Source organism: Oncorhynchus masou, chromosome 22 (genome assembly GCF_036934945.1).
Source record: "Oncorhynchus masou masou isolate Uvic2021 chromosome 22, UVic_Omas_1.1, whole genome shotgun sequence".
Classification (NCBI taxonomy): domain Eukaryota; kingdom Metazoa; phylum Chordata; class Actinopteri; order Salmoniformes; family Salmonidae; genus Oncorhynchus; species Oncorhynchus masou.
Window position 1 is genome coordinate 14,854,297 of NC_088233.1, and position 27,534 is coordinate 14,881,830.

General features: G+C 43.3%; 2 protein-coding genes across 3 annotated transcripts in view; both read right to left on the reverse strand.

Annotated features, from left to right (window-relative positions):
• Positions 1-2,372: 2,372 nt before the first annotated feature.
• LOC135509055 (fibroblast growth factor receptor substrate 2-like) lies at positions 2,373-17,208 on the reverse strand. The gene is made up of 7 exons (XM_064929365.1): positions 17,089-17,208; positions 16,187-16,286; positions 15,950-16,041; positions 15,532-15,718; positions 14,152-14,271; positions 13,248-13,411; positions 2,373-4,021 (listed from the first exon to the last, which is right to left on the reverse strand). Exons 3-7 carry the CDS (start codon positions 16,013-16,015, stop codon positions 2,879-2,881), a joined length of 1,680 nt encoding a protein of 559 aa, XP_064785437.1. The 5' UTR covers positions 16,016-16,041; positions 16,187-16,286; positions 17,089-17,208; the 3' UTR covers positions 2,373-2,878.
• Positions 17,209-17,303: 95 nt separating this feature from the next.
• LOC135509054 (receptor-type tyrosine-protein phosphatase beta-like) overlaps positions 17,304-27,534 on the reverse strand; it is a 42,950-nt gene continuing 32,719 nt past the window's right edge. Inside the window, exons 22-36 of one of the 2 annotated variants that reach the window (XM_064929363.1) lie at positions 27,311-27,460; positions 26,866-27,154; positions 26,016-26,122; positions 25,502-25,607; positions 24,921-25,001; positions 22,976-22,993; positions 22,782-22,863; positions 22,422-22,512; positions 21,956-22,032; positions 21,442-21,576; positions 21,176-21,298; positions 19,335-19,498; positions 18,932-19,067; positions 18,691-18,811; positions 17,304-18,257 (exon numbers count right to left, since the gene is read on the reverse strand). In XM_064929363.1, coding sequence (XP_064785435.1) covers positions 18,235-18,257; positions 18,691-18,811; positions 18,932-19,067; positions 19,335-19,498; positions 21,176-21,298; positions 21,442-21,576; positions 21,956-22,032; positions 22,422-22,512; positions 22,782-22,863; positions 22,976-22,993; positions 24,921-25,001; positions 25,502-25,607; positions 26,016-26,122; positions 26,866-27,154; positions 27,311-27,460 — 1,703 coding nt within the window. In that variant the 3' untranslated portion in view covers positions 17,304-18,234. Of the gene's footprint in view, positions 18,258-18,690; positions 18,812-18,931; positions 19,068-19,334; positions 19,499-21,175; positions 21,299-21,441; positions 21,577-21,955; positions 22,033-22,421; positions 22,513-22,781; positions 22,864-22,975; positions 22,994-24,920; positions 25,002-25,470; positions 25,608-25,977; positions 26,123-26,865; positions 27,155-27,310; positions 27,461-27,534 lie in introns of those variants that run through there. The other variant, XM_064929364.1, reaches the window with a different exon arrangement.

The following is a 27,534-nucleotide window of genomic DNA, read 5'->3' on the forward strand; positions in this document are numbered from 1 at the left end:
ATGACACTGCTAAATAATTAGTATGAAACAACTTTGCCATGTCAAATTTACTTTATAGAGAAGTTGCCATTGACGTTACTGTTGCTTGCAAAATAAATAAATAGCAAAAATATGGTGGTCCCTTCAATTTTAGTAAACTGGGTAAAGTTACAATGTAAACTGGGTAAAGTCAATCTGGCAACATCAAAATCACGACAAAAAAAAGGTGTCCTACTAATGATTTGCCTTCTTTTAAAACGTTTGTTTCCAAGCCAAATCGGAGTGGTATTGAGGCAGAATAACGTTCGTCAGCTAGTTAGCAATGATGACCATCAATCTATGGTCTAGCTACATGTATATAGTACTCACCACCACTGGGGACCAACGAACTCCAACCACATATTCCGCATGATAGCTTCCTTCTCAGGGGACTCAAACTAGTGGTGCGGGTCAGCTGCTTGTTCACCTACACCCGCGCAAATGCTAATAATGAGCGGTCCGGCGGTGTCCCAAACTCCGTTTTAAAGGGGACTGTCTTTGTAAAAAATGATCCCAGTTACTATTTTGACACTAATACATTTTCTGGTCGTTTTCAAATCGATTAGTTGGTTTTTAGGGGCAGTAGCTCTTAAAAGCTTCCAACCTCTTGAAACTCCCCATCCCGGATCCGGGATCGTGACTAAAGACTCAGGCTCATTAGCATAACGCAACGTTAACGATTTCTGAAAATCGCAAATAAAATGAAAATAATGCGCCTGCTCTCAAGCTTAGCCTTTTCTTAACAACACTGTCATCTCAGATTTTCAAAATATGCTTTTGAACCATAGCAATTGACTAATTTGTGTAAGAGTATGCTAAGCTAGCTTAGCATTTTGAGTAGCATTTAGCACGCAACATTTTCACAAAAACCAGATAACCAAATAAATAAAATCATTTACCTTTGAAGAGCTTCGGATGTTTTCAATGAGGAGACTCAGTTACATACCAAATGCGCAGTTTTTCCTGAAAGCGTCTGTGTGTAGGAGAAATCGCTCCGTTTTGTACATCACATTTGGCTACCGAAACGAAAATTCAGTCACCTACAACGTCAAACTTTTTCCGAATTAACTCCATAATATCGAACGAAACATGGCAAAGTTGTTTGGAATCAATCCTCAAGGTGTTTTTTCACATATCTCTTCATTGATATATCGTTCGTGGAAGCCTGCATTCTTCTCTGAATTCTGTGGAAAAATACTTGCAGCTGACTTTTGCGCACCAATTTCGGCGCAGGACACCGGGCGGACACCTGGTAAATGTGGTCTCTTATGGTCAATCTTCCAATGATATGCCTACAAATACGTCACAATGCTGCAGACACCTTGGGGAAAGGACAGAAAGGGCAGACTTACTCCTCTCGCATTCACAGCCATATAAGGAGACAATGGAAAACAGAGCCTCAAAAATCCTGCTCATTTCCTGGATGCCGTCTCATCTTGGTTTTGCCTGAAGCTCACGTTCTAGGGCACGCACAGAAAATATCTTTGCAGTTCTGGAAACGTCAGTGTTTTCTTTCCAAAGCTACCAATTATATGCATAGTCGAGCATCTTTTTGTGACAAAATATCTTGTTTAAAACGGGAACGTTTTTCATCCAAAAATGAAATTGCGCCCCTAGAGTTTCAAATAGCGTAATAGCAATGTAAAGGTAATTTCCAATTGAGCAGACATATGCAGCGTTGACGTTATATGCAGAAACATGGCTTTGAAGTTTCAATCACACGAACATCGAACTTCCGCGATACATATCGAACAGAGCCCTAAACGTCATATTGTAAAAACATGTTTTTAAAGGCACCCTGTTGTGCCTAGCTCCTTCACTATTGGTGACATCTTGAACAATCAGTTGGCTAGTGAGTTGACTGGCTCAATTTTTTATTTTTTTGTGATGGGACAGCTCCACTATAAATACCCACAAAAATAACCTTGTCGCTAAAGAATATTATAAATTGAAGGGCTGACAGCCAAATTAGAACTGCACAGATATCAGATGGCATAATCTGATTTGTTCAAATAGAATTAACAAGAGGGATATCGAACCACATCCTGTCATTTACACATCGACTCATACCCAATACCAAGTCTCAAAACTGCATCAAAACTTGGGTTGCGTTCCCCGCTCCGACGCTGCATGCATCACAACCAATGGTGGCGTGACGTCGTGCACCAGATTGTTAGAACCTGTGTTTTACCAATACGTAAAATACCTATCCGGGCGTTATAAGATCTGGCATGCGTCAGCAATGTCTAGACAGAGAAACATGCCGTATATTCATATCTAGTTTAGTACTAGAATCAGTGCTAGGTCATCTAGGACTAGAGTTGGGGGGGGGGGCAATTGATGGGTTGAAAACATCAAAACAGAACAGACATTTATTGTGCCAGGATCTAGTGTACATAGTCAGAAACATGTAGTGTACTTATGTAATCCTCAGATACTGAAATTACAGCAGCAATGCATGTAGTGAATCATATCATTCAAAATGGCTAAATGGAATGCTTTGTTCAATAATTCTGATTTGTACCAGAGAGGGGATGGGGGTGAGGAGGAATGCAGTCCAGTCTTATTAACATAATAAACAACCCAAATGCACTGTAGAATGAGTGAAGGAGAAGAGGTATTATATTACCATAGGAATAAATTGGTATATCGCAAGTAAGTACCTACTTTGGTAACCAACCACACACAACAGAAAGTCTGTTTAAATCTCATTTAAGACCAATTTCTGGAGTCTCTTTGAATACATTTCCAATGTCTCCATGGCCTGTGTTAATTAAGAAAGTCCCCTGTGTAGACTGCCTTCACATTTTTTTTCTAAAGGGGTTCATAGTAGAAAAAGGTGCCAGGAGGATCCGTTCAGTCAGACAGTGCTTTTGGTGGGCAGCTCCGTGCTATTGTGCCGCGTTTTCCTCGACGTTCCGTCATCGCGCGGCCGAGCCTTCTGCAGGCTTGACATGGCGGCGGTGCGCTCAATGTCAATGAAGGCGTAGAGCTCGGTGCGGCGCGTGGGGGTGGTAGGTGGCAGCGGCGAGGTGGGGGTGCGGGGTGTGTGGGGATTGCTGGTGTCCGAGGAGGCACCCTTGGCAGCTGCGGATGAAGAGGTGGTGGTAGATTCCATCTCCACCTCAATGTAGTTGAGCGTCTTGGGAGGCTCCTGAGACAGCAGCCCCAACGGCCGGCGGAAGTCAAAGTTGAAGATGGTGGGTCCGTCGGTGCGGCGGCGTACCATGTCGGGGGCACAGCGGGCGCTGAGAGGAGCCGTCACATTCTCTGTGTTGACGTAGTTGTGGGAGGGTTCCATGGCTGAAAGAGAGGGGTAGGCTGACAGGGGGTGGGAGTAGGAGTGGTGGTGGTGGTTGTAGCCGTTGAGGGATGGCGTCTTCAACCCTCCCTGGCCGCCTCCACTGTTCTCCACCTCCTCGTTGCTGGGCTTGCGGGTCTCCCAGACGGGCGGCAGAGCCGGGAGGTTCTCATAGTCCAAGAGGGCCGTGCGTCGCTGGGCTGAGTTGTTGACATTCTGCAGGGTGTCGGGGGGCGTGCGGTGGAGGCGGGGGGCTGTTATTGGGGCAGTAACCCCGACAGAGGTGCCGTTGGAGTGTGTGTGGGGCGGCTGAGACTGGCCCTCCAGTAGGGCTGGGGCCTCTGTGGCACAGTGTGTGTCAGTGTGGCTGTTAATCTCCCCCTCTCCAAGATCCTGGGACTCTGGGTCCTCCTCTGCCTCCTCTCCATCTCCACCCCCAGTAGACTGCTTCCCCTTGGCCATCTTCTTCTGCACAGGGGTGGGTCCCAGCACAAAGCGCACTCCCAGGGGCTCGAGCAGTACCTGGGGCTCTTCCTGGAGCTGGGGCATGGGGGGCAGAGGCTCTGGTCTGGCTACCCGTGGAGGGGGGGGTGTAGGGGAACCCTGGGACTGGCCTGAGTCGGGGCTGTCTAGGGGGGCTGGAACAGTCAGAGGGCGAGGCTGGTCATTCAGCAGACCTGTAGTGTTCACATAGGTGTGGATCTGTAGACGGATCAGGAGACGGGGTTAATATAACATCGTCATCACACCAACTCGGCAGCTTTTACATATTACCCATCAATGTCACAGTGGATGTTCTCTTTAGTCTAGGACAGGGTTCTCAATTTAAATAAACATTATTTTGGCCAAGGGATCCATGGAATAAGTTTAGTGGGTGTAATACAACACAATGTAATCAGAGTCCAACATTATGGCCGGGGCCAGTAAAAACAATAACTCCGCGCATTTTAACATTCCAGTTCCACATTTACCTGCTCTGTCGCAGTCCACCATTGAAGACTAGACTACACACGGAAAAGTCATGCTATTTGTATTTTAACAATATGATTGGCCATTCATTGACGCACCACCACGCTCCCACAACTTCTCAAGCACTCAAACAGTACATGAGTTGGATTCCTTTACACCACACACGCGAGCTGTGAGAACAAAAATAATCACCCATCAATCTACCTACTGATATTATTTTAGGGAAAGTGATTTATAGAAGTAAACCTTCAGTAGTGGCTACTGTTGATAGTCTGCCAAAGGAAAGCTACAAAGACACCTAGCATTTGTCTTTCCTAGCCTACTGTAGCAAGGTCCATATCTTGTTTGGAAAGCAGAACAGCTTAATGGGAATTTCATATTCATCATCTCCAGCACCACCCCAACAGCAACATATGTGAAAATAGTGTGTTTCTATGTTAGATAGAGGAAGATAAGTGTTTCCAATGACATCCGTGTGCATCGTGTGATTTGAACCAATTATGAGTAAAAATGGCCTACTAATTGGTTTATGTCATTGGAAACACATACTCTATTTTTTACTAGGAAACAGAAACGCGCCATTCTCACATACAGCGCATTTGGAAAGTATTCAGACCCCTTTAACTTTTTCCATATTTTGTTACATTACAGACTTATTGTAAAATATATTTTTTTTTGAACAAAACAAAAAGGGTTTTCAAAATGTTTGCAAATATATACAAAAAAATACAAATAATTATATCACATTTACATAAGTATTCAGACACTTTACTCAGTACTTTGTTGAAGCACCTTTGTCAGTGATTACAGCCTCGAATCTTCTTGGGTATGACGCTACAAGCTTGGCACACCTGTATTTGGGGAGTTTCTCCCATTCTTCTCTGCAGATCCTCTCAAGCGGTGTCTGTACTTTGCTCGGTCCCTGCCTCTGAAAAAAATCTCAATAGCATGATGCTGCCACCAACATGCTTCACCGTAGGGATGGTGCTAGGTTTCCTCTCGATATGACGCTTGGCATTCAGGCCAAAGAGTTCAATCTTCGATTCATCAGACCAGAGAATCTCCAAGTGGGCTGTCACGTGCCTTTTACTGAGGAGTGGCTTCCGTCTGGCCACTTTACCATAAAGCCCTGATTGGTGGAGTGCTGCGGAGATGGTTGTTCTTCTGGAAGGTTCTCCCATTTCCACAGAGGAACTCTGAAGCTCTGTCAGAGACCATTGGGTTCTTGGTCACCTCCCTGACAAAGGCCCTTCTCCCACAATTGCTCAATTTGGCAGGGCGGCCAGCTCTAGGAAGATTTCGGACATTCCAAACATCTTCCATTTAAAAATGATAGGGGCCCCTATGTTCTTGGGGACCTTCAATGCAGCAGAATTATTTTGGTACCCTTCCACAGATCTGTGCCTCGAGACAATCCTGTCTCGGAGCTCTATAGACCATTCCTTTGACCTCATAGATCGGTTTTTGCTCTGACATGCACTGTCAACTGTGGGACCTTATATAGACAAGTGTGTGCCTTTCCAAATCATGTCCAATAGATTGAATTTCCCACAGGTGGATTCCAATCAGGTTGTAGAAACATACTTTCTGAATGCACTGAGTCATTATAACCAAATCTAGCCCATTAATAGATTAATATAAAGAGGCCCTGCATTTAAAAACTAAACCCTGTCTGGAACAGTAGATATCCCAGTGAGAGAAAAAAAGTTGGATCCTGGTAATATTATTAATCAAAATGTATGTTCTTAACCCTGAGCAACATGGGCCTGGGAGGCTCACAGGGATATTGGTATCCATAGTAACTCCCCCAAATATACATTTTCCAACCGTATCCCCCCCCCAAAAAACAAATGCACTGTAGTTTAAACTTTAAAACTGCTAAATTTTCTCCGTCATGGTAAAATGTGTCAAATTTCAAGATAGCAGCTTTAAATCTGCAACAACAAAAATGTCTCTGCCCCATGACAAAATGTATAGAACGCAGGAAATTAGCTTAAACAGTTTTTTTTAATGCTCTGGTGCAGGCCTTTAAAATGTTCCTTCCCATGGCTCGAGCCTTGGTTCGTCCAGCCATGCACTGCTGGAGTACAACTCCTTATATGCCATTTTTATCTAACACAAGTTGTGTTTTGATTTTGAGAGGTTCCCTGTTGAATTTTCTTTCACAAAAAGGTACCCCCAGACACAAAAGGTTTGAGAACCCCTGGTCTAGGAGACCTCAAAATGCGCTCTGCCAAACAACTCAAACATTTCTATTGGGAGGTCTTGTTTCATCTACACTGTGCACAAAACATTAGGAACATCAGTTCTTTCCATGACCGACTGACCAGGGGAATCCAGGTGATCCCTTAGTGATGTCACTTGTTAAATCCACTTCAATCGGTGTAGACGAAGGGGAGGAGACAGGTTAAAGAAGGATTTGTAAGACTTGAGACATGGACTGTGTGTATGCCATTCAGAGGGGAATGGTCCAGACAAAAGATTTAAGTGCCTTTGAACGGGGTATGGTAGTAGGTGCCAAGCGCACCGGTTTGAGTGTGTCAAGAACTTCAACACAGATGGGGTTTTTCACGCTCAACAGTTTCCCATGTGTATCAAGAATGGTCCACCACCCAAAGGACATCCAACCAACTTGACACAACTTTGGGAAGCATTGGCATCAACATGGGCCAGCATCTCTGTGGAACACTTGACACCATGTAGAGTCCATGCCCAAGCGAATTGAGGCTGTTGTGAGGGCAAAAGGGGGTGCAACACAATATAAGAAAGATGTTCCTAATGTTTTGTACACTCAGTATATAAAGCTATGGGGGCTGGAGTATTTCAGTGTGCTGGCCTTATTCTATTCCCTCAGATGTTAATGTGTTTGAAGGGAGTTTTCTGCCATTACATTTTTTTGTGCGGGCTGCCTAAGTGTTATTTCATGTCGCTTAAGTCCAAACAGTGTAACAAAAATAATAAATCAACGACTAAATCCAGTTATAAAGTATGCAGAAAGATAATGAACCTATATATTTTTTACAATATCTTTGAGAATAAAAAGGGGCTCCTGAGTGGCGCTGTATCTCAACGCTAGAGGCGTCACTACAGACCCTGGATCGATTCCAGACTATCACACCCGGCTGAGATTGGCCCAACATCGTTAGGGTTCATTATTTATTTATTTTTTAAGTAATTATTTTATTTAACCAGGTAGGCCAGTTGAGAACAAGTTCTCATTTACAACTGCAACCTGGCCAAGATAAAGCAAAGCAGTGCGACAAAAACAACAGAGTTACACATGGAATAAACAGACGTACAGTCAATTACACAATAGAAAAATCTATATACAGTGTGTGCAAATGTAGTAAGATTAGGGAAATAAGGCAATAAATAGGCAATAGTGGCAAAATAATTACAATTTAGCATTAAGACTAGAATGATAGATGTGCAAGTGGAGATAATGGGGCGCAAAAGAGCAAAAATAAATAACAATATGGGGATGAGGTAGTTGGGTGTGCTATTTACAGATGGGCGTGTACAGGTGCAGTGATCGGTAAGCTGCTCTGACAGCTGATTATTAAATTATTTGTGAGGGAGATAAGTCTCCAGCTTCAGTGATTTTTGCAATTCGTTCCAGTCATTGGCAACAGAGAACTGGAAGGAAAGGAGGCCAAAGTGGGAGTTGGGGGATGACCAGTGAAATAAACCTGCCGGAGCACGTGCTACAGGTGGGAGTTGCTACAGTGAGCTGACATAAGGGAGGGGCTTAACCTAGCAAAGACTTATAGATGACCTGCGGCCAGTGGGTTTGGTGACGAATATGAAGTGAGGGCCAGTCAACGAGAGCATACAGGTCACAGTGGTGGGTAGTATATGGGTCTTTGGTGACAAAACAGATGGCACTGTGATAAACTACATCCAATTAGCTGAGTAGAGTGTTGGAGGCTATTTTGTAAATGACATCGCCGAAGTCAAGGATCGGTAGGATTTTTACGAGGGTAGCAGCAGCAAGAGCGACATCATTGATATACACAGAGAAAATAGTCGGCCCGAGAATTTAACCCTGCGGCACCCCGATAGAGACTGCAAGAGGTCTGGACAACAGGCCCTCCGATTTGACACACGGAACTCTGAGAAGTAGTTGGTGAACCAGGTGAGGCAGTCATTTGAGAAACCAAGGCTGTTGAGTCTGTCGATAAGAATGCGGTGATTGACAGAGTCGAAAGCCTTAGCCAGGGTGATGAATACGGCTGCACAGTATCGTCTTTTATCGATGGCGGTTATATCATTTAGGATCTTGAGCGCAGCTGCGGTGCACCCATGACCAGCTCGGAAACCAGATTGCATAACAGAGAAGGTATGGTGGGATTCGAAATGGTCTGTGATTTGTTTTGTTAACTTGGCTTTCGAAGACTTTAGAAAGGAAGGACAGGATGGATATACAGTTGAAGTCGGAAGTTTACACACACCTTAGCCAAATACATTTAAACTCAGTTTTTCCACAATTCCTGACATTTAATTGCAGTAAAGATTCCCTGTTGTAGGCCAGTTAGGATCACCACTTATTTTAAAAATGTGAAAAGAATAATAGTACAGAAAATTTATTTCAGCTTTTATTTCTTTCACCACATTCCCAGTGGGTCAGAAGTTTACATACTAAAAACTAATTTAGTGTAGCATTGACTTTAAGATAGTCTAACTTGGGTCAAATGTTTCAGGTAGCCTTCCACAAGCTTCCCACAATAATTTGGGTGAATTTTGGCCCTTTCCTCCTGACAGAGCTGGTGTAACAGTCAGGTTTGTAGGCCTCCTTGCTCGCACACACTTTTTCAGTTCTGCCCACACATTTTCTATAGGATTTAGGTCAGGGCTTTGTGATGGCCACTCCAATACCTTGACTTTGTTGTCCTTAAGCCATTTTGCAACAACTTTGGAAGTATGCTTGGGGTCATTGTCCATTTGGGGCGGCAGGGTAGCCTAGTTGTTAGAGCGTTGGACTAGTGACCGGAAGGTTGCAAGTTCAAATCCCCGAGCTGACAAGGTACAAATCTGTCGTTCTGCCCCTGAACAGGCAGTTAAACCACTGTTCCTAGGCCGTCATTGAAAATAAGAATTTGTTCTAAACTGACTTGCCTAGTTAAATAAAGGTAAAATAAATAAATTTGCGACCAAGCTTTAACTTCCTGATGTGTTGAGATGTTGCTTCAATATATCTACATCATTTTCCTACCTCATGATGCCATCTATTTTGTGAAGTGCGCCAGTCCCTCCTGCAGCAAAGCACCCTCACAACATGCTGCCACCCCCGTTCTTCACGGTTGGGATGGTGTTCTTCGGCTTGCAAGCCTCCCCCTTTTTCCTCCAAACATTACGATGGTCATTATGGCCAAACAATTCATCAGACCAGAGGTAATTTCTCCAAAAAGTACGATCCTTGTCCCCATGTGCAGTTGCAAACCGTAGTCTTGCTTTTTATGGTGGTTTTGGAGCAGTGGCTTGTACCTTGCTGAGCGGCCTTTCAGGTTATGTCGATATAGGACTCGTTTTAATGTGGATATAGATACTTTTGTACCCGTTTCCTCCAGCATCTTCACAAGGGCCTTTGCTGTTGTTCTGGGATTAATTTGCACTTTTCACACCAAAGTACGTTCATCTCTAGGAGACAGAACGCGTCTCCTCCCTGAGCGGTATGACGGCTGCGTGGTCCCATGGTGTTTATACTTACTATTGTTTGTACAGATGAACGTGGTACCGTCAGGAATTTGGAAATTGCTCTCAAGGATGAACCAGACTCGTGGAGGTCTACAATTTGTTTTTCTAAGGTCTTGGCTGATTTCTTTTGATTTTCCCATGATGTCAAGCAAAGAGGCACTGAGTTTGAAGGTAGGACTTGAAATACATCAACAAGTACACCTTCAATCGACTCAAATTATATCAATTCACCTATCAGAAGCATCTAAAGCCATGACATCATTTTCTGGAATTTTCCAAGCTGTTTAAAGGCAGTCAACTTAGTGTATGTAAACTTCTGACCCACTGGAATTGTGATACTATGCATTATAAGTGAAATAATCTCTCTAAACAATCGTTGGAAAAATTATTTTCTTTTGCCAAAACCATATTTTGTTCACAAAAAAATTGTGGAGTGGTTGAAAAATGAGTTTTAATGACTCCAACTTAAGTGTATGTAAACTTTTGACTTCAACTGTAGGTTTATAACAGTTTGGGTCTAGAGTTTCTCCCCCTTTGAAGAGGGGGATGACCGCGGCAGCTTTCCAATCTCTAGGGATCTCAGATGATACGAAAGTGAGGTTGAACAGGCTAGTAATTGCGGCTGCAACATTGCGGAGGATAATTTTAGAAAGAGAGGGTTCATTATTGATCGTTCTGCCCCTCAACAGGCAGTTAACCCACTGTTCCTAGGCCGTCATTGTAAATAAGAATTTGTTCTTAACTGACTTGCCGAGTTAAATAATGGTAAAATAAAAAAATAAAAATTGTCTAGCCCAGATGATTTGTAGGGGTCCACATTTTGCAGCTCTTTCAGAACATCAGCTATCTGGATTTTGGGGAAGGAAAAGCGGGTGGGGGCTTGTGCAAGTTGCTGTTGGCCGGGGTAGGGGTAGCCAGTTGGAAAGCATGGTCAGCCCTAGAAAAATGCTTATTGAAATTCTCGATTATCGTGGATTTATCGGTGATGACATTGCTTCCTAGCCTCAGTGCAGTGGGAAGCTGGGAGGAGGTGCTCTTATTCTCCATGGACTTTACAGTGTCCCAGAACATTTTGGAGTTTGTGCTGCAGGATGCTAATTTCTGTTTGAAAAAGCTAGCCTTTGCTTTCCTGTCTGTGTATATTGGTTCCTAACGTCCCTGAAAAGTTGCATATCACGGGGGCTATTCGATGCTAATGCAGTACGCCACAGGATGTTTTTGTGCTGGTCAAGGGCAGTCTGGAGTGAACCAAGGGCTATATCTGTTCTTAGTTCTTTTTTGAACGGGGCATGCTTATTGAAGATGGTGATGAAAGCACTTTTAAAGAATAACCAGGCATCCTCCACTGACGGGATGAGGCCAATATCCTTCCAGGATACCCAGGCCAGGTCGATTTACAGATGCAGGCAATGAGGCTGAGATCCTGGCTGAAGACAGCAGAGGTGTATTTAGAGGGCAGGTTGGTCAGGATGATATCTATGAGGGTGCCCGTGTTTACGGATTTGGGGTTGTACCTGGTAGTTTCATTGATAATTTGTGTGAGATTGAGGGCATCTAGCTCAGAGTGTAGGATGGCCGGGGTGTTAAGCATACCCCAGTTTAGGTCACCTAACAGTACGAACTCTGAAGGTAAGTGAGGGGACAATCAATTTGCATATGGTGTCCAGGGCACAACTGGGGGCTGAGGGGGGTCTATAGCAAGCAGCAACGGTGAGAGTCTTACTTCTGGAAAGGTGGATTTTTAGAAGTAGAAGCTTGAACTGTTTGGGCACAGAGGCTATAAGAACTGGTCATCTAATGCGTTGGGAACAGAGAATAAAAGGAGCAGATTTCTGGGCGTGGTAGAATAGATTCAGGGCATAATGTACTGACAAGGGTATGGTAGGATGTGAGTACAGTGGAGGTAAACCTAGGCGTTGAGTAACGATGAGAGAGGTTTCGTCTCTGGTGGGACCAGTTAAGCCTGGTGAGGTCTCTGCATGTGTGGGTGGTGGGACAAAAGAGCTATCTAAGGCAAGGTGAGCGGGACTGATGGCTCTACAGTGACTGCGGGACTGATTGCTCTGTTGATTAGGATAACTAAGACAGCAATGGTTAAATGACGATGAATGGGCAGAGCGGGTCAGTTAGGTACATACAGGACCTGAGTTCGAGGCTAGGGCCGACAGAAACAAAATGGGGTACCATGAAGATGGGTCTTTGGCGACATCGCAAAGGAAAAGCCCGTTGAGACCACATCGGGCGACCGCGTCATCAGACAAGTCATGATGGAACGGCGGGGCTCCGCGCCGCCAACAAAGGGTCCAGCACAATTGGCAAAAGAGGGATTGTTGCCCTAGAATTAGCTGGTATATGGGCCTAGCTCGTGGCTAGCTCAAGGCTAACTGGTGCTTGCTTCGGGACAGAGGCGTTAGCTAACAGTAGCCACTTGGTAGCAGTTAGCTAGTTGCAATGATCTGGTGTAATGATCCAGAGTGGCAGGAATCCTGTGATGTGGCAGGGAGAAGCAGTCCGATATGCTCTGGGTTGATATCGCACTGTGCAGACTGGCATGTATTGTCTGAGCTGAAGCTGGTGGTGTCCGAGCTAAAAGGAGGAGACCGCTAGCCGTGGCTAACAAAGACTAGTAGCTAGTTAGCTGACGGAGGTTTCAGTTACGGAATAAAAATAGCAGATCCGTACCATATTGGGTGAGGCGGGTTGCAGGAAAGTATATTTTGTTCATAGATAGAAAGTGAGATTAAAATATATACGAGGAAAAAAAAAAAAGGCTATTTACACACGATAAAACACACAATAACAACACACGACCGACTGCTACGCCATCTTGGAATGAAGAATTGTAAATAAGAATTTGGTTGGTTATTACTGCATTGTCGGAACTAGAAGCACAAGCATTTCGCTACACTCGCATTAACATCTGCTAACCATGTTTATGTGACAAATAAAATCTGATTTGATTTGTTCTTAACTGACTTTCCTAGTTAAATAAAAGGTTAAAAAAAAATACAAAAAGATTTGAAAATTTGAATTTAGCAGTATAGATTTAGTCATGTTTGAGCAAAAGAACACAGCATTAGCCATGGCAAAATGCATAGAATTGCAGGAAATTAGTTTACAAATGCAATAATGTATTTACACCGCCAAGACGGGGGCCTCTAAAATGTTCTTTAAAATTCAGACACACCTGCCAAGCCCCCGACCTCCACCTAAGCCCCTTTTATCCAGAAAAAATATATAGTTTGGTGTTGAGTTGCTCTCTCACCGCATCATCAGCCACTAGCAAGGGGTGTGAGGACTCCTCTCCCACCGAGGGCAGGCGGGTGCTGGCCACAGACGGGTGGCGCGTGGAGGGGTGCGAGGGGGTTTCGCCCACCGAAGGGATCCGGGTCACACCATTGGGCACGGTGGGGACAGAGTAGCCCAGCGCTAGATAGACATAGAGAAGGGAAGAACTGGGGGGGGTCAGTGGGGACAATGTCCCAGAGACTATTTGGAACAGGCCATTTCTTTCTCAACAAGCTAAACAAAAGAATAGGTAGCCTAAACTTTTCAACTATAGTAGATTGACATATTCTAGTGATTGGCGGCAGGGTAGCCTAGTGGTTAGAGCATTGGACTAGTAACCGGAAGGTTGCAAGTTTGAATCCCCCAGCTGACAAGTTACAAATCTGTCGTTCTGCCCTGAACAAGGCAGAACGAACCCACTGTTCCTAGGCCGTCATTGAAAATAAGAATTTGTTCTTAACTGACTTGCCTAGTTAAATAAAGGTAAAATAAAAAAATATATATACATTTTTAAATTGGCTGAGGAAAAGTAAACGTGGACAGTTATTCTAACATGTTCAAAGAGCACATCAGAATTGGGTAAGAAGGACCGGACCGCACATTGTTTCATCCTAGACTTGCATGTTCTGTTAAAATGAATTACCTTATTCTACATGCGATTTCTGTCATTCTGAGCACTGGGGAGGGGGGGGGGGGGGGATACCCTAATCAGGTTACGCACCCAATGCAGGTCCTGTACATTTCTCAAATGTCCGGCAACATGGAAATCATATATATTTCTGTGTTGTATATATGGCAATGGGCATTTCAGGTCATTGCAAGTATGGGAAGAAGTATTCATAATTGGGCCAGTTCTAGTTGTAGGATGAATAAGGTCTTACCAGACTGGTGGTTGGCCTCCAGCACGGCCTCCTCCACCACACTGATGCTGTGGCTGTGCATTACCTCCTGCAGCATATTGAAGATCTCCTCTGCCCGCACACACTTGAAGGCAAAGATCCCTAAAAACACAAACAAATGCAAAGACAAGAAACAAATAAAACACAGTCAAACTGCAGTCAAAACAGTGAAATTGCAGTTAAAAAAACAACCCAGGAATCACATATGGGCGCACGACCGCAATACAGACAATTGAGACGCACAAACACTATCAGCACTGCGTAGACCTTCATGTTTACAAAAGGTTTGTACATTTATCGGGTCTTCGAACCTATACCCTTGTCTACCTTGTGATCACTGATCTAAATGGACTAGGTAGGGGAAGGCAACAGAGTGGTAGAGATAAAGGACAAGGAAAAGATAGCAAAATATCAATAAGGAACACATTCTTTATCCCTTTACTAGGTAGTAGTTGTGGAATTGTTAGGTTAGATTCCTTGTTGGTTATTACTGCATTGTCGGAACTAGAAGCACAAGCATTTCGCTACACTTGCATTAACATCTGCTAACTATGTGTATGTGTGACAAATAAAATTTGATTTGAACTACCATAATTACAACATAACAAAAGAGACAAACTAACTAACACAGCATAATGCACAAAGAGAAAACACAGAACACACAGCTATGCTCTACTTGTGCAACAAAACAAACAAAAAAACTCCCTCTCACAGCACAACACCACACAGAGTCAGACACAGGCATCGATACTGTAACCACAGAAATAGAATCACTAAAATGGACATCCAATCCATACTTAAGTCCACGATGCCATAATGATTATATTTCTGACTAATATTTCTGGTAATCACAGTATTATGTCATTCATCATCACAGCATGAGGTGCGAACACAAGGAGTGTGACTTACCGGAACCCATAGTAACCACCCCCCAGTCACAACCCCCACCCCTCCCTCTCTCTCACCACCAGTCCTCATCCTTTTGAAAGCATGGATGGAGTCCAAAAATAACCACACAGACATATGTGTCATTGGCATTGCAGCATAATCAATGACAGGTCCAAGTCAATATATCAACAACAAATCTGATGTTGTTGGGGCCTAATGGACCTAGTTGCAGATGTGATTCAATGTATTCTGATGTTTACCATGGTTCATGTTAAGATCCACAACACTGTGTATAACATTTTCAACATTATTACACCGTTGTATGTATACTCCAGCCCAGGCAGCTGAAGCACAACATACGTTAGTTAGCTTTGGAGTGACATACGCTGAGAATGGTTGTTGAAAATTACAAAATCAACGAATAAAATAAGTTAAAACAATAATTGTGTGGAATGGAAATCTCTATTAGTTGACCTGGTCCCGTCTTGCAGCGGTGGCCGCTCTCGAATGAGAAGAGGTTGGAGTCGTAGCCATAGCGACGCAGGCACATGTAAGGCCACCTAACATCGTCACGGCGATGGGTGTGGAGGACCAGCTCTGCCTCTGTCAGCTCCATCACGCCCGAGCCCAGCTCGTTCCCATCATCATCCACATTTATCACCTGGCAACAGAACAATAACTTTAGACAACACTCTGTGTCAGTCAACACAAACATGTCTACACTGAAGATGGTATTCATTGTGAAAACAATATTTCCCATTAATTCAGGTGGGAAGTCCACAGATTGTTTTTTACATGTTGCGAAATCTGTCATACCTAGAATTTGGGTTGACTTCGCTCGGCAATGGCCCACCATTGAAGTAGGATTGTAGTAAAAGATCAAGAGACCAACCTTAAATTTGGTTTGATGATTATCTGGGATTGACTCCTTCTCTGGACAGCTCAAGCAGCTTCCCATGGCTTCTTCAGAGCACCATCTGATGTCTGGGAGATAAGGAATGTGAAACCATTAGAGCCAATACAGTGTCAGTGAGTGAATGAACATCATGGAGTTGTAGTTAGCTACATGTGATTGATGTGAAAGAGACAAAGTGACAAACTCTTTATTAACAGCGGGTTTCTTTCTTACCTAGAGCCAGCCACCAGTATCCCTGGTTCTTTCCTCCGAGGCTGAGGAGGAGCAGTCATGATGCTTTTTCTGCTATGCCAACATAAAATGTGGGCCTGCCCTGCACACATTTAGTTTACTGTCAGCCAAGTTAGGTAGCTAGCTGTACGAATACATTTGACAACTGATGATCTAGCAAGCTAGTGTGTGATACAATTGGAGTTAGCTAGCTAGTTAGCCTTTGTGTCTTCCAAGTTTAAAAAGAAATGTAACGTTCGCTAGCAAGGAAAGCTAATTAGCTAGCTACGGTGGTTAACTCCATTGTAGTAGCATGGGCCAAAGCTTTTTTAAATGAGATCGGATTACAAGGTTTTGACTTAGTTACCGTATTGATATGAAACGGTATGACTAATATAATTGTTAATTTAGCGATAGTATCTTCATCTATTGGTTAGACGTGGTGTGGACAAACTAGCGTAGCACCTTCATGTGTAGCTTTCTGGCTAACTAGTTAGCTAGTTCTCCGGACTCGTTAGGCTTTACTAGCCAAGATAACTAACGTTAGCTAGCTCATTAGTAATTGGTCAACAACTAAGATGAATCAAATGCAGCTCTTTGCTAATACATTAACGGATACATACGAATCCCTGGCAAATGGATGGGGTCGTTCTTCCAAACGTTTTAGACACAAACGATCGCAACCAAGCTAGCTAGCTCTGCTATAGCATATTAAGCTAGCGTTAGCCTGTTGTGTTAGCTCAACTCCACCATCCTTCCTCTAGGTTGCTAAAGCGCCAAAAAAACAATCACAACTTCTTCCAAAGGTGGCTAACATTCTTGTTTTCGAACGCCAATTGATGTAATTCCATGTATAATCCTTTATGTCTCGATATAGAGTGGAACAATAAAATAAGCTATTTTACCTTAGTCGCACCGTCTTTTAGCTAACGTTATGTATGTAACTAGCTAGCTGGCCAGCTACATCACAGCAACTTGGCTAAACTTCCGAGAGTTTGAAGCAATCATTTTCGATGTGGTGAACTGCGCACGCGCGGGGATGAGGTTTGTTACTTTTGGTGGCATCCCACCAAATCATGACTCCAGCATACATCAATATTGACAATGAATCATATATCAATTATATTTTTTTCAGGTATGTAAGTATTTTATTGAAACACTTGAAGAATATATTAATTCCCTCATCTTGATATTATTACAGGCTTACATTGATTGCAACATGGGAAAACTGCATTCAGTAACTACTATCATTTGTGTAACGATTCACAGAATCCAATCATTCACTCATATGATTACAGTCATGTTGACAATGTAGGGTTGTGGATTTACAGATGTGTGATTTGTAGTTCCATGACATGATGATAAAATACATCATTCTTATTTTACATAGGCTACACACAAATGTGAATTACACAACATGCATGTGTGCTTTCATAACGCATATGATAATCCTTTTTTATATTCAAGCGATATATCACAGTTATACAATATCTACAAATACATGTATAATGTATTCATCGACATACATATATCATATATTTATGTATGTCCTCAGTGCTTATGATAATAAGTGTAACTTCAAACAGAAATAATGTTTGTCTAACATTTTAGAAAAGTGACTTGTGAAAGTTACAGTAGCCTATACACTTATTGAATATGTGAATACTGTTATAGGAATTTGATTGATGTATTATTATATTTTTTTTTTACAGTTTTCAGTGTATAATGTTTTTTGGTCTGTGCCACATAATAATGTGCAAATGATAGTTTAACAAAAAAAAAATGAAAAAACTGTGTACAAATGCCAACAATGCAAATGTAAAGCATATACACAAACACACAGATATAAGACATGTATATACAATTCAGTTAAATTTCATATTATCTAATATAATTAAATAGCTATACATCTTACTATATTTCATAATATCTGGAAAGAACAATCAACAAAAATAGTAGAAAAATAAAATTGCCACGTATCCCTGCAGTGCTATACTTGTGAAAGTACAAACTCTTTTCTTTTTTCTCTCCTTCAGTAGTCCTTACAATCTTTAATAACTGGCATATACCATATCTGTAGGCAAAAAAACAAACAAAAAATATAATTTGTGATGACAGCCAACTAGCAAACCTCATAGATATGTGCTACCATAGCTGCATTGTGTGTTTGAAAGAGTTGCTTATTAAGTAACCTGGTCTTATACACTGTATGTGTTGAAGCCATCTCTACTATCTTTGCCATGTCATACACATTTGCTACACTAGGATAGTGGGTTTGATTCCCGGGACCACCCATACATACAATGTATACAAGCATAACTCTAAGTCGCTTTGGATAAAAACATTTGCTAAATGGCGTATATTATATTACTAACACAGACAGGAGTTGGCTAAGCACAAACAGACTGGACCATGCACCAGGCTAATATTTGAAAGAATAGATCATCTGTGATGTCTTCCAATTATGAACTACAATACAGAGAGTTCTAAAGAATGTGAGGGCCTACCTCGTTGGGGGTCAGGGTTCACATTCTCATAGATGGGGTAGAGGGGGTTCTCCTGCTCACTGCGAAGCTTCCTGGCGCGGAGGACGTCCCTCACACACTGGTGCAGGTAAGCATACTGGCACTGGAAAGAAAATTACCACATCCAGAAACATAACTGTTATTACAGGATATGTTATTACATAACATGGGTTCTGGGGTTCACACACACACACAGCCAGTGGACCCCAACAGACAGTCTCACCTCAGTCTGAACCATGTGTGAGCGGTGGAGGCGCAGGTCGAAGACAGCTCCGTAGATGTCCACTGTGTCCTTGGTGTCCAGCTGCTGCAGCACTCTGTCCAGGGATATGAAGGTGCCTGTGCGGCCCACGCCAGCACTGTCATAGGGAGGAGAGGGAGACAGAGAGAGAAAGAAAGAGACAGAGGGTCAGAGGCCAGATCAAATTTAGTCACACTACCCAAACGGAGAGGGTAAATATAATTTGACTACATAATCTCAGTCAATTTCTATTGAACTGAAAATGAACTGACCTCAACCCTGGTCATTACTGCATGCTGTAGCTATAACCGTTTCTTCAGGGAAGATAATACACTATATCTCAGTGTGTCCTAGAGTGTTGTTTTGTGTTGAATGGGGGACCCACCTGCAGTGAGCCACGGTAGCCCCAGACCCGGAGGTCCTGTTGATGTAGTCCCTGACAGTCCTGACAAACTGGATGAGTGACTGGGTGGTCTCTGGGACGCCGTGGTCAGGCCACACCGTGTAGTGGAACTGACGTACCACCCTGGAGTAGTTCAACTGGTCCTCCTGCATGGAAGACAGGACACAGCTGGAAAGAGAGACTTACTAGGGGCTGACTACACTTTTAGAAAAAACCTTAAAGGGTTCTTCAGCTGTCCCCATAGGATAACCCTTTGAAGAACCATTTTTGGTTCCATTTAGAACCCTTTTCACAGAGGGTTCTACATGGAGCCCAAAAGAGTTCTACCTGGAACAAAATAGGGTTCTTCCTGGAACCAGAAAGGGCTCTCCTATACCTCCAGATCCCTTTTGGAACCCTTTTTTCTAAGAGTGTACACACAGCTAGCTACTTATTCAACACCATAGTGCCCTTAAAGGACCCTGGGACTAAACACCTCCCTCTGCAACTGGATCCTGGACTTCCTGACAGGCCGCCCCCAGGTGGTAAAGGTAGGTAACAACACATCGGCCACGCTGATCCTCAACACAGGGGACCCTCAGGCGTGCGTGCTCAGCCCCCTCCTGTATTCCCTGTTCACTCATGACTGCATGGCCAGGCACGACTCCAACACCATCATTAAATTTGCCGATGACACAACAGTAGTAGGCCTAATCACCGACAACAACGAGCCCGTCTATAGGGAGGAGGTCAGAGACAGGGCCGTGTGGTGCCAGGACAACAACCTCTCCCTCAACGTGATCAAGACAAAGGAGATGATTGTGGACTAAAGGAAAAAGAGGACCAAACACGCCCCCATTCTCATCGACGGGACTGCAGTGGAGCAGGTTGAGAGCTTCAAGTTCCTTTGTGTCCACATCACCAACAAACTAACATGGTCCAAGCACACCAAGACAGTCGTGAAGCACACAACTATTCCCCGGAGATTGAAAATATTTGGCATGGGTCCTCAGATCCTCAAATGGTTCTACAGCTGCACCATCCACTGGTTGCATCACTGCCTGGTATGGAAACCGCAAGGCGCTACAGAGGGTAGTGTATATGGCCCAGTACATCACTGGGCCTAAGCTTCCTGCCATCCAGGACCTCTATACCAGGCGGTGTCAGAGGAAGGCCCTAAAAATTGTCAAAGACTCCAGCCACCCTAGTCATAGACTGTTCTCTCTGCTACCGCACGGCAAGCGGTACCGGAGCGCCAAGTCTAGGTCCAAGAGGCTTCTAAACAACTTCTACTCCCAAGCCATAAGACTCCTGAACATCTAGTCAAATGGCTATCCAGACTATTTGCATTGTCCCACCTCCCCTTTCCACATCACTGCCACTCTCTGTTGTCATCTATGCATAGTCACTTTAATAACTCTACCTACATGTACAAATTACCTCAACTAACCGGTGCCCCTGCACATTGACTCTGTACCAGCACACCCCTGTATATATTGTTATTTTTACTGCTGCTCTTTAATTACTTGTTAATTTTATCTCTTATTCTTATCCATTTTTTAAAAAACTGCACTGTTGGTTAGGGGCTCGTAAGCATTTCACTGTATTCTGCACATGTGACTAATAAAATTTGATTTGATTTTTGATTTGATTTACTATACTGTAGTCTGTCACATATGATATATCAAGACAGCATTAGGTGAAGACAATTATGGTCATATTTCAATATGTTAAAATCCAATCACTACTATGTATGAAACTGTATATAAGGCCAACACACAATATATAACTTTCTACATTACAACCTGGTATTTTTAAAATCAGTGAGTGTCATCCACACTCACGCTACATATCTTGAATTCCCGGATAGTCCATTCTGGCAGCACAGATTCAGACAACATCTGAACTATGAGGTCTCCGTAATACAGAGGGTCCTGGTCGAAGGGCCAGTAGTGATCACACTTTACCTGGAAACACATGGATAATAACATTGTAATTACACTAGTAACAATGTTGTAATAACATGTTGTTTAATAGAACATGATAGCAGCTACTCCCAAATGGACAACACTGGCCCGGACGAAGCAAAATGACTGCTCCTTCTACCCACCCTGCCTTTCTCCACACACTGGGTCACCATGACAACATTATGGACGTTCTGCTCCCACACCATCTTCCAGAAGTCATCTTTGGTTCCAGGAAGTGGGCCCTGAGTGGCGATGTACTCCCTACGGAAATTGTTCCCCTGAAAGAAGAAGAGATTTCATTTACATTTTGTTTTTCATCTGACCTTTATTACACTAGGAAAGTTTGGGGAGAAGATGAAAAAGCTGCTTAGGACTGTAGGCTTGTTGAAGCCTTATGCTCGACAGGGAGCAAAGTAAGTAGCTCATCCCAGGTATACTAACTGAGGAATAAGGCTGATAATTAAACAATCAATCCTGCCATGACTAACTGAGTTCATGCAGTACTGTCTTTGTTCACATTATACCCCACTGCCTCCAATGCTCCACCCCAACCCCAACCAACCACCTCCAGCGCCCCATCCCCGACACCACGCAACAGAGGGGATTTGACCAGAGTGGCAGTTGGTTCTAATTTGTCCGTGTGTTTGGATAACTTACAGGAATGTAGCTGGCATTGATGTAGTCAGAGCACGGATCATCATCCACATAGGACAGCTTCACACGGGTCGAATCGTCTACACAACACAGGCCATGTACAAAGACATTGAGTTGGCATTTTAGTATGACACAGTGGATGCTGCGAGGAGGACGGCTCATAATAATGGCTGGAATGGAGTAAATGGAATGGTATCAAACACGTGTTTAATACCATGCCGTTCACTCCATTCCAGCCATAAACTCCATTCTAGCCATTATTATGACCCGTCTTCCCTCCAACAGCCTCCACTGTTATGACACATACATGACCATGTACATAATACATTTTAAAATAAGGTAAAGAGCATTACTACTGTACATGAGCCTTGCAGACAAAACTCAGCAGACAATGAATAAATCTCTCAATCCCCTTGTCTTTTGTCTATGTATTTGAACCCTATGAAATAGCATGGTTTGTTTGACTCACAGGGCAGGATGTTGTTGTATCGGTTTTTCCCTCTGTTCTCTGGCAGCAGGGCTGTGTCCAGGGGCTGGTTCCTTCCTACGTCTTTCAGGTCCTTACACAGGAAGTGGCATGTTAGGGTTACCATAGATACCTACTGTACGTAAATACTGTATGCATTCCATAACATTTCACAATCAATCTACCATTTCACAACTTTAAATTAAAGGAGAGTTATCAGAAAATAAATATAGACATTTCTATATTGTTTTTCTTTATTAAAGTAAAGGTAATAGGAATATTCAGATTTCAACTAAATGTACTCTAATGCTAATATGTGTGAACGAGATTGCCCAACTGACAGTGAATGTGATCCAGTCTTACCTCGTACTCATCAGACAGTAGGTAATTGGAGTCAGCCTGGAGTTTAATGTAGTGGGACTCAAAGTGCATGATCTTGATGGGGCTGCAGGATCAACAGATAAAACGTTTTGAGCAAAACAGAGTAGAGCAAAAGACAAACCAAAAAGGACTTACAGTAATTGGGTGAAACTAATAACAAAAGCATTTAAACATACCTTGAAATACGACGATTACTGGGGAAAAAAGGGAGATACATGTAAATGGCTGAAACTCATTAATGGTAATTTCTTTGTGAGTTTTATCCTGCCAGAAAACACATATTTTATTATATATATATATAAAAAATAGTTGAAGTGTACCTATGATGAAAATTACAGGCCTCTCTCGTCTTTTTAAGTGGGAGAACACTTCAACTATTTTTTATTTTTTTATTTTACCTTTATTTTACTAGGCAAGTCAGTTAAGAACAAATTCTTATTTTCAATGACGGCCTAGGAACAGTGGGTTAACTGCCTGTTCAGGGGCAGAACGACAGATTTGTACCTTGTCAGCTCAGGGATTCAAACTTGCAACCTTTCGGTTACTAGTCCAACGCTCTAACCACTAGGCTACCCTGCCGCAGACAAAATGAGAAAAAAATATCCAGAAAATCACATTGTAGGATTTTTAATGAATTTATTTGAAAATTATGGTGGAAAATAAGTATTTGGTCAATAACAAAAGTTTATCTCAATACTTTGTTACATACCCTTTGTTGGCAATGACAGAGGTAGAACGTTTTCTGTAAGTCTTCACAAGGTTTTCACACAATGTTGCTGGTATTTTGGCAAATTCCTCCATGCAGATCTCCTCTAAAGCAGTGATGTTTTGGGGCTGTTGCTGGGCAACACGGACTTTCAACTCCTTCCAAAGATTTTCTATGGGGTTGAGATCTGGAGACTGGCTTGGCCACTCCAGGGCCTTGAAATGCTTCTTACGAAGCCACTCCTTCGTTGCCCGGGCGGTGTGTTTGGGATCACTGTCATGCTGAAAGACCCAGCCACGTTTCATCTTCAATGCCCTTGCTGATGGAAGGAGTTTTTCACTCAAAATCTCACGATACATGGCCCCATTCATTCTTTCCTTTACACGGATCAGTCGTCCTGGTCCCTTTGCAGAAAAACAGCCCCAGAGCATGATGTTTCCACCCCCATGCTTCACAGTAGGTATGGTGTTCTTTGGATGCAACTCAGCATTCTTTGTCCTCCAAACCCGACGAGTTGAGTTTTCACCAAAAAGTTATATTTTGGTTTCATCTGACCATATGACATTCTCCCAATCTTCTTCTGGATCATCCAAATGCTCTCTAGCAAACTTCAGACGGACCTGGACATGTACTGGGTTTAAGCAGGGGGACACGTCTGGCACTGCAGGATTTGAGTCCCTGGCGGCGTAGTGTGTTACTGATGGTAGGCTTTGTAACTTTGGTCCCAGCTCTCTGCAGGTCATTCACTAGGTTCCCCCGTGTGGTTCTGGGATTTTTGCTCACCGTTCTTGTGATCATTTTGACCCCACGGGGTGAGATCTTGCGTGGAGCCCCAGATCGAGGGAGATTATCAGTGGTCAGTGTCTTCCATTTCCTAATAATTGCTCCCACAGTTGATTTCTTCAAACCAAGCTGCTTACCCATTGCAGATTCAGTCTTCCCAGCCTGGTGCAGGTCTACAATTTTCAGGTGTCTTTGACAGCTCTTTGGTCTTGGCCATAGTGGAGTTTGGAGTGTGACTGTTTGAGGTTGTGCACAGGTGTCTTTTAAACTGATAACAAGTTGAAACAGGTGCCATTAATACAGGTAACGAGTGGAGGACAGAGGAGCCTCTTAAAGAAGAAGTTACAGTTCTGTGAGAGCCAGAAATCTTGCTTGTTTGTTATTGACCAAATACTTATTTTCCACCTTCATTTGCAAATAAATTCATTAAAAATCCTACAATGTGATTTTCTGGATTTTCTTTCTAATTTTGTCTGTCATAGTTGAAGTGTACCTAAGATGAAAATTACAGGCCTCTCATCTTTTTAAGTGGGAGAACTTGCACAATTGGTGGCTGACTAAATACTTCTTTGCCCCACTGTATAAGACATAAAACCCCAATAGAACTGATCACATATGGCCTCTCCTCTTACCCCCTGACGCCCATGTGTACTCCTGAGGTGGGCCTCTCTCTCCTCATGCTCATTCGGACCACTGGCCCCTCCTGCACACTCCTGTAATCACAGTTTGGATGTCAGCATACAGGTGTAGTATGTAGAGTGCAAGCTAGAATGTAGTGTACATGACTAGATGGAACTATATTCCACATCAGGTAACTGAAGCAAGCAGTGGAATCAGATTGAATAAACAGATAAAAATACACCTTACGGAACAGCGGGGACTGTGAAGAGAGACACACACACAGGCACAGACACACATGATAAGACACACACTACACACGCGTATTTTGTTTTGTATTGTAGATATGAGGTAGTAGAGTAGCGGCCCGAGGGAACACACTTAATGTGATGTGAAAAGTGTTATGCAATGTAATAAGTTCAATTGTATATAACTGCCTTAATGTTGCTGGACCCCAGGAAGAGTAGCTGCTGCCTTGGCAGGAACTAATGGGATCCATAATAAATACAAAACACAAATCCAGGCCAAGCCAGGGACATGCTAGTATGCAGCGTATAGGTCAAAGTATATGAGGCAGGGAGGGCCAGGAACTGACACTTTGCGAGCCTTCTGTCTGCAGATGAGCAGTGCAGTGACTCCCACCATCATGGCAATGAGGAACATACTGGCACTGATGCCCTCGATCACACCGCTCAGGGGCTCTGTGAGAGGAAGAAGCAACCAATCAATGGTGTTTCTCACAGAGGACCCATCACTCACCAGCATTTCTCATTAACTTCATACTCATCTCATATGTATATACTGTACTCGATACCATCTACTGTATCTTGCCTATGCTGCTCTGTACCATCACTCATTCATATATCTTTATGTACATATTCTTTATCCCCTTACACTTGTGTATAAGACAGTAGTTTTGGAATTGTTAGTTAGATTACTTGTTGGTTATTACTGCATTGTCGGAACTAGAAGCACAAGCATTTCGCTACACTCGCATTAACATCTGCTAACCATGTGTATGTGACAAATAACATTTGATTTGATTTGATTTGAAACATCAGCATCACACACCATAATCCAATCAGAGTGGTCTGTGAAAAGTGTCCCACCTGCTTCTGTTACCAGGGGAAGGGACAGGTAAGTGTCTGTGTAGAGGGGTGGGTTGTATCTGCTCTGCTCCTCGTCAAAGAGCTGGGTGAACGCACGCACACTGAGCCTAGAGAGAAGAGAGAGACAACCATGACATCTCATTATCGTCCCACTGCATGACAATAACAGAGTTGAATTACAGGTCACATTTTATTTAGATAGTCCCATATACATGATCTACAGATGGTCTTACTATTAACAAACTATCTGTTGATAATCAACTGCTTGCTAAGATTACGGTTAGGATTAGGTTTAGAATGAGGGTTAGGGCTACGGTTAGGGTTAGTTATTGGATAGTTAGTTGAAATGTTGTTGAGTTATTGAACATCTACTGAAAATCTGCATACCAACTACTTGGAACTATCCAAATAAAGTGTTACCGAATTAAACTCTAAGGCCCCAATTCGATCAACTACAGATAAAGGAAAATTGCACTATCAACCTTTATTTAACTGGGCAAGTCAGTTAACAAGAAATTCTTATTTACAATGACGGCCTACCCCGGCCAAACCCGGACGACGCTGGGCCAATTGTGCCCTGCCCTATGGGACTCCCAATCACAGCCGGTTGTGATACAGCCTGGAATCGAACCAGGGTCTGTAGTGACTCCTCTAGCACTGAGATGCAGTGCCTTAGACCGCTGCGGCACTCGGGAGAAGCGGTCTAACATCTAGCTGTCCAGCAGCGGTATGACATCATCATACACAACAGGGAGAAATCTGCTGGCAGAAATCAGCAACAAAGAAACTACAGATCTGCCCAGACAGTGGGAGAATACTTGATTGATTTGGGCGGAACCCTGTACTCTACCTGTATGCAGTTTTGGGTTTGAGTGGGCCATCACAGAATGGGTTGTGGTCTCTGTGTGTGTCTGGGTTCTGCTCCCTGTCCTGGGCCTGTAGGTGGTCACAGCCACCCCCGAGGGTGTCCATGCCTGTACCCAGGCTGATCTCAAAGCTCTGAGTCCCGCTGTCTCCTGGCCCCTCTGTGCAGCGGCTAGGGAAGTAGCTGGTCTGGTAGGCCTTGATGGAACTGTTGGATTTGTAGTCCAGATAAGAAGGCAGAGGGTGGTGCTGCTCTGGTTGAAGGTTTTCATCGTCTGGAGGGAGAAAACACACATATGAGGAGGTTTAGTAACAGACTCAGACCTATTGCTGTGGAAAGTCCTTTTGAGGGAGAATAAACATCATCCAGCCATCCATCCACTGACATACTGACACTTGTACAATGTTTGTTCTAACTTCAGTCCCCTTACCTTCAGACTCGGTCACCACCACTGTGAAGAACTTGACGGCTCCATTGACATCACTGAACCAGCTGCAGTTAAACTTGAACAAGATGGTGTTTTTGGTGACAAGAGCAGCCCTGTCGTTAACCCGAGTGGTCAGGGAAGGAAGGGGTGGACCTAAAAGGATAAGTATCATGATTACAATCAGTCATGATGACTATAGAATGACCAGAGGGACATACATACACACT

Bases quoted from the DNA above. Each gene is read 5' to 3' on its own strand.
- LOC135509055 (XM_064929365.1), bottom strand. From the start codon at position 16,015: ATGGGAAGCTGCTTGAGCTGTCCAGAGAAGGAGTCAATCCCAGATAAT. The intron at 15,719-15,949 runs GTTGGTCTCTTG...TTCTGTTGCCAG, and splicing joins ATCATCAAACCAAATTTAAG to GTGATAAATGTGGATGATGA. The intron at 4,022-13,247 runs GTGAGAGAGCAA...ATCCGTCTACAG, and splicing joins TGCTAGTGGCTGATGATGCG to ATCCACACCTATGTGAACAC.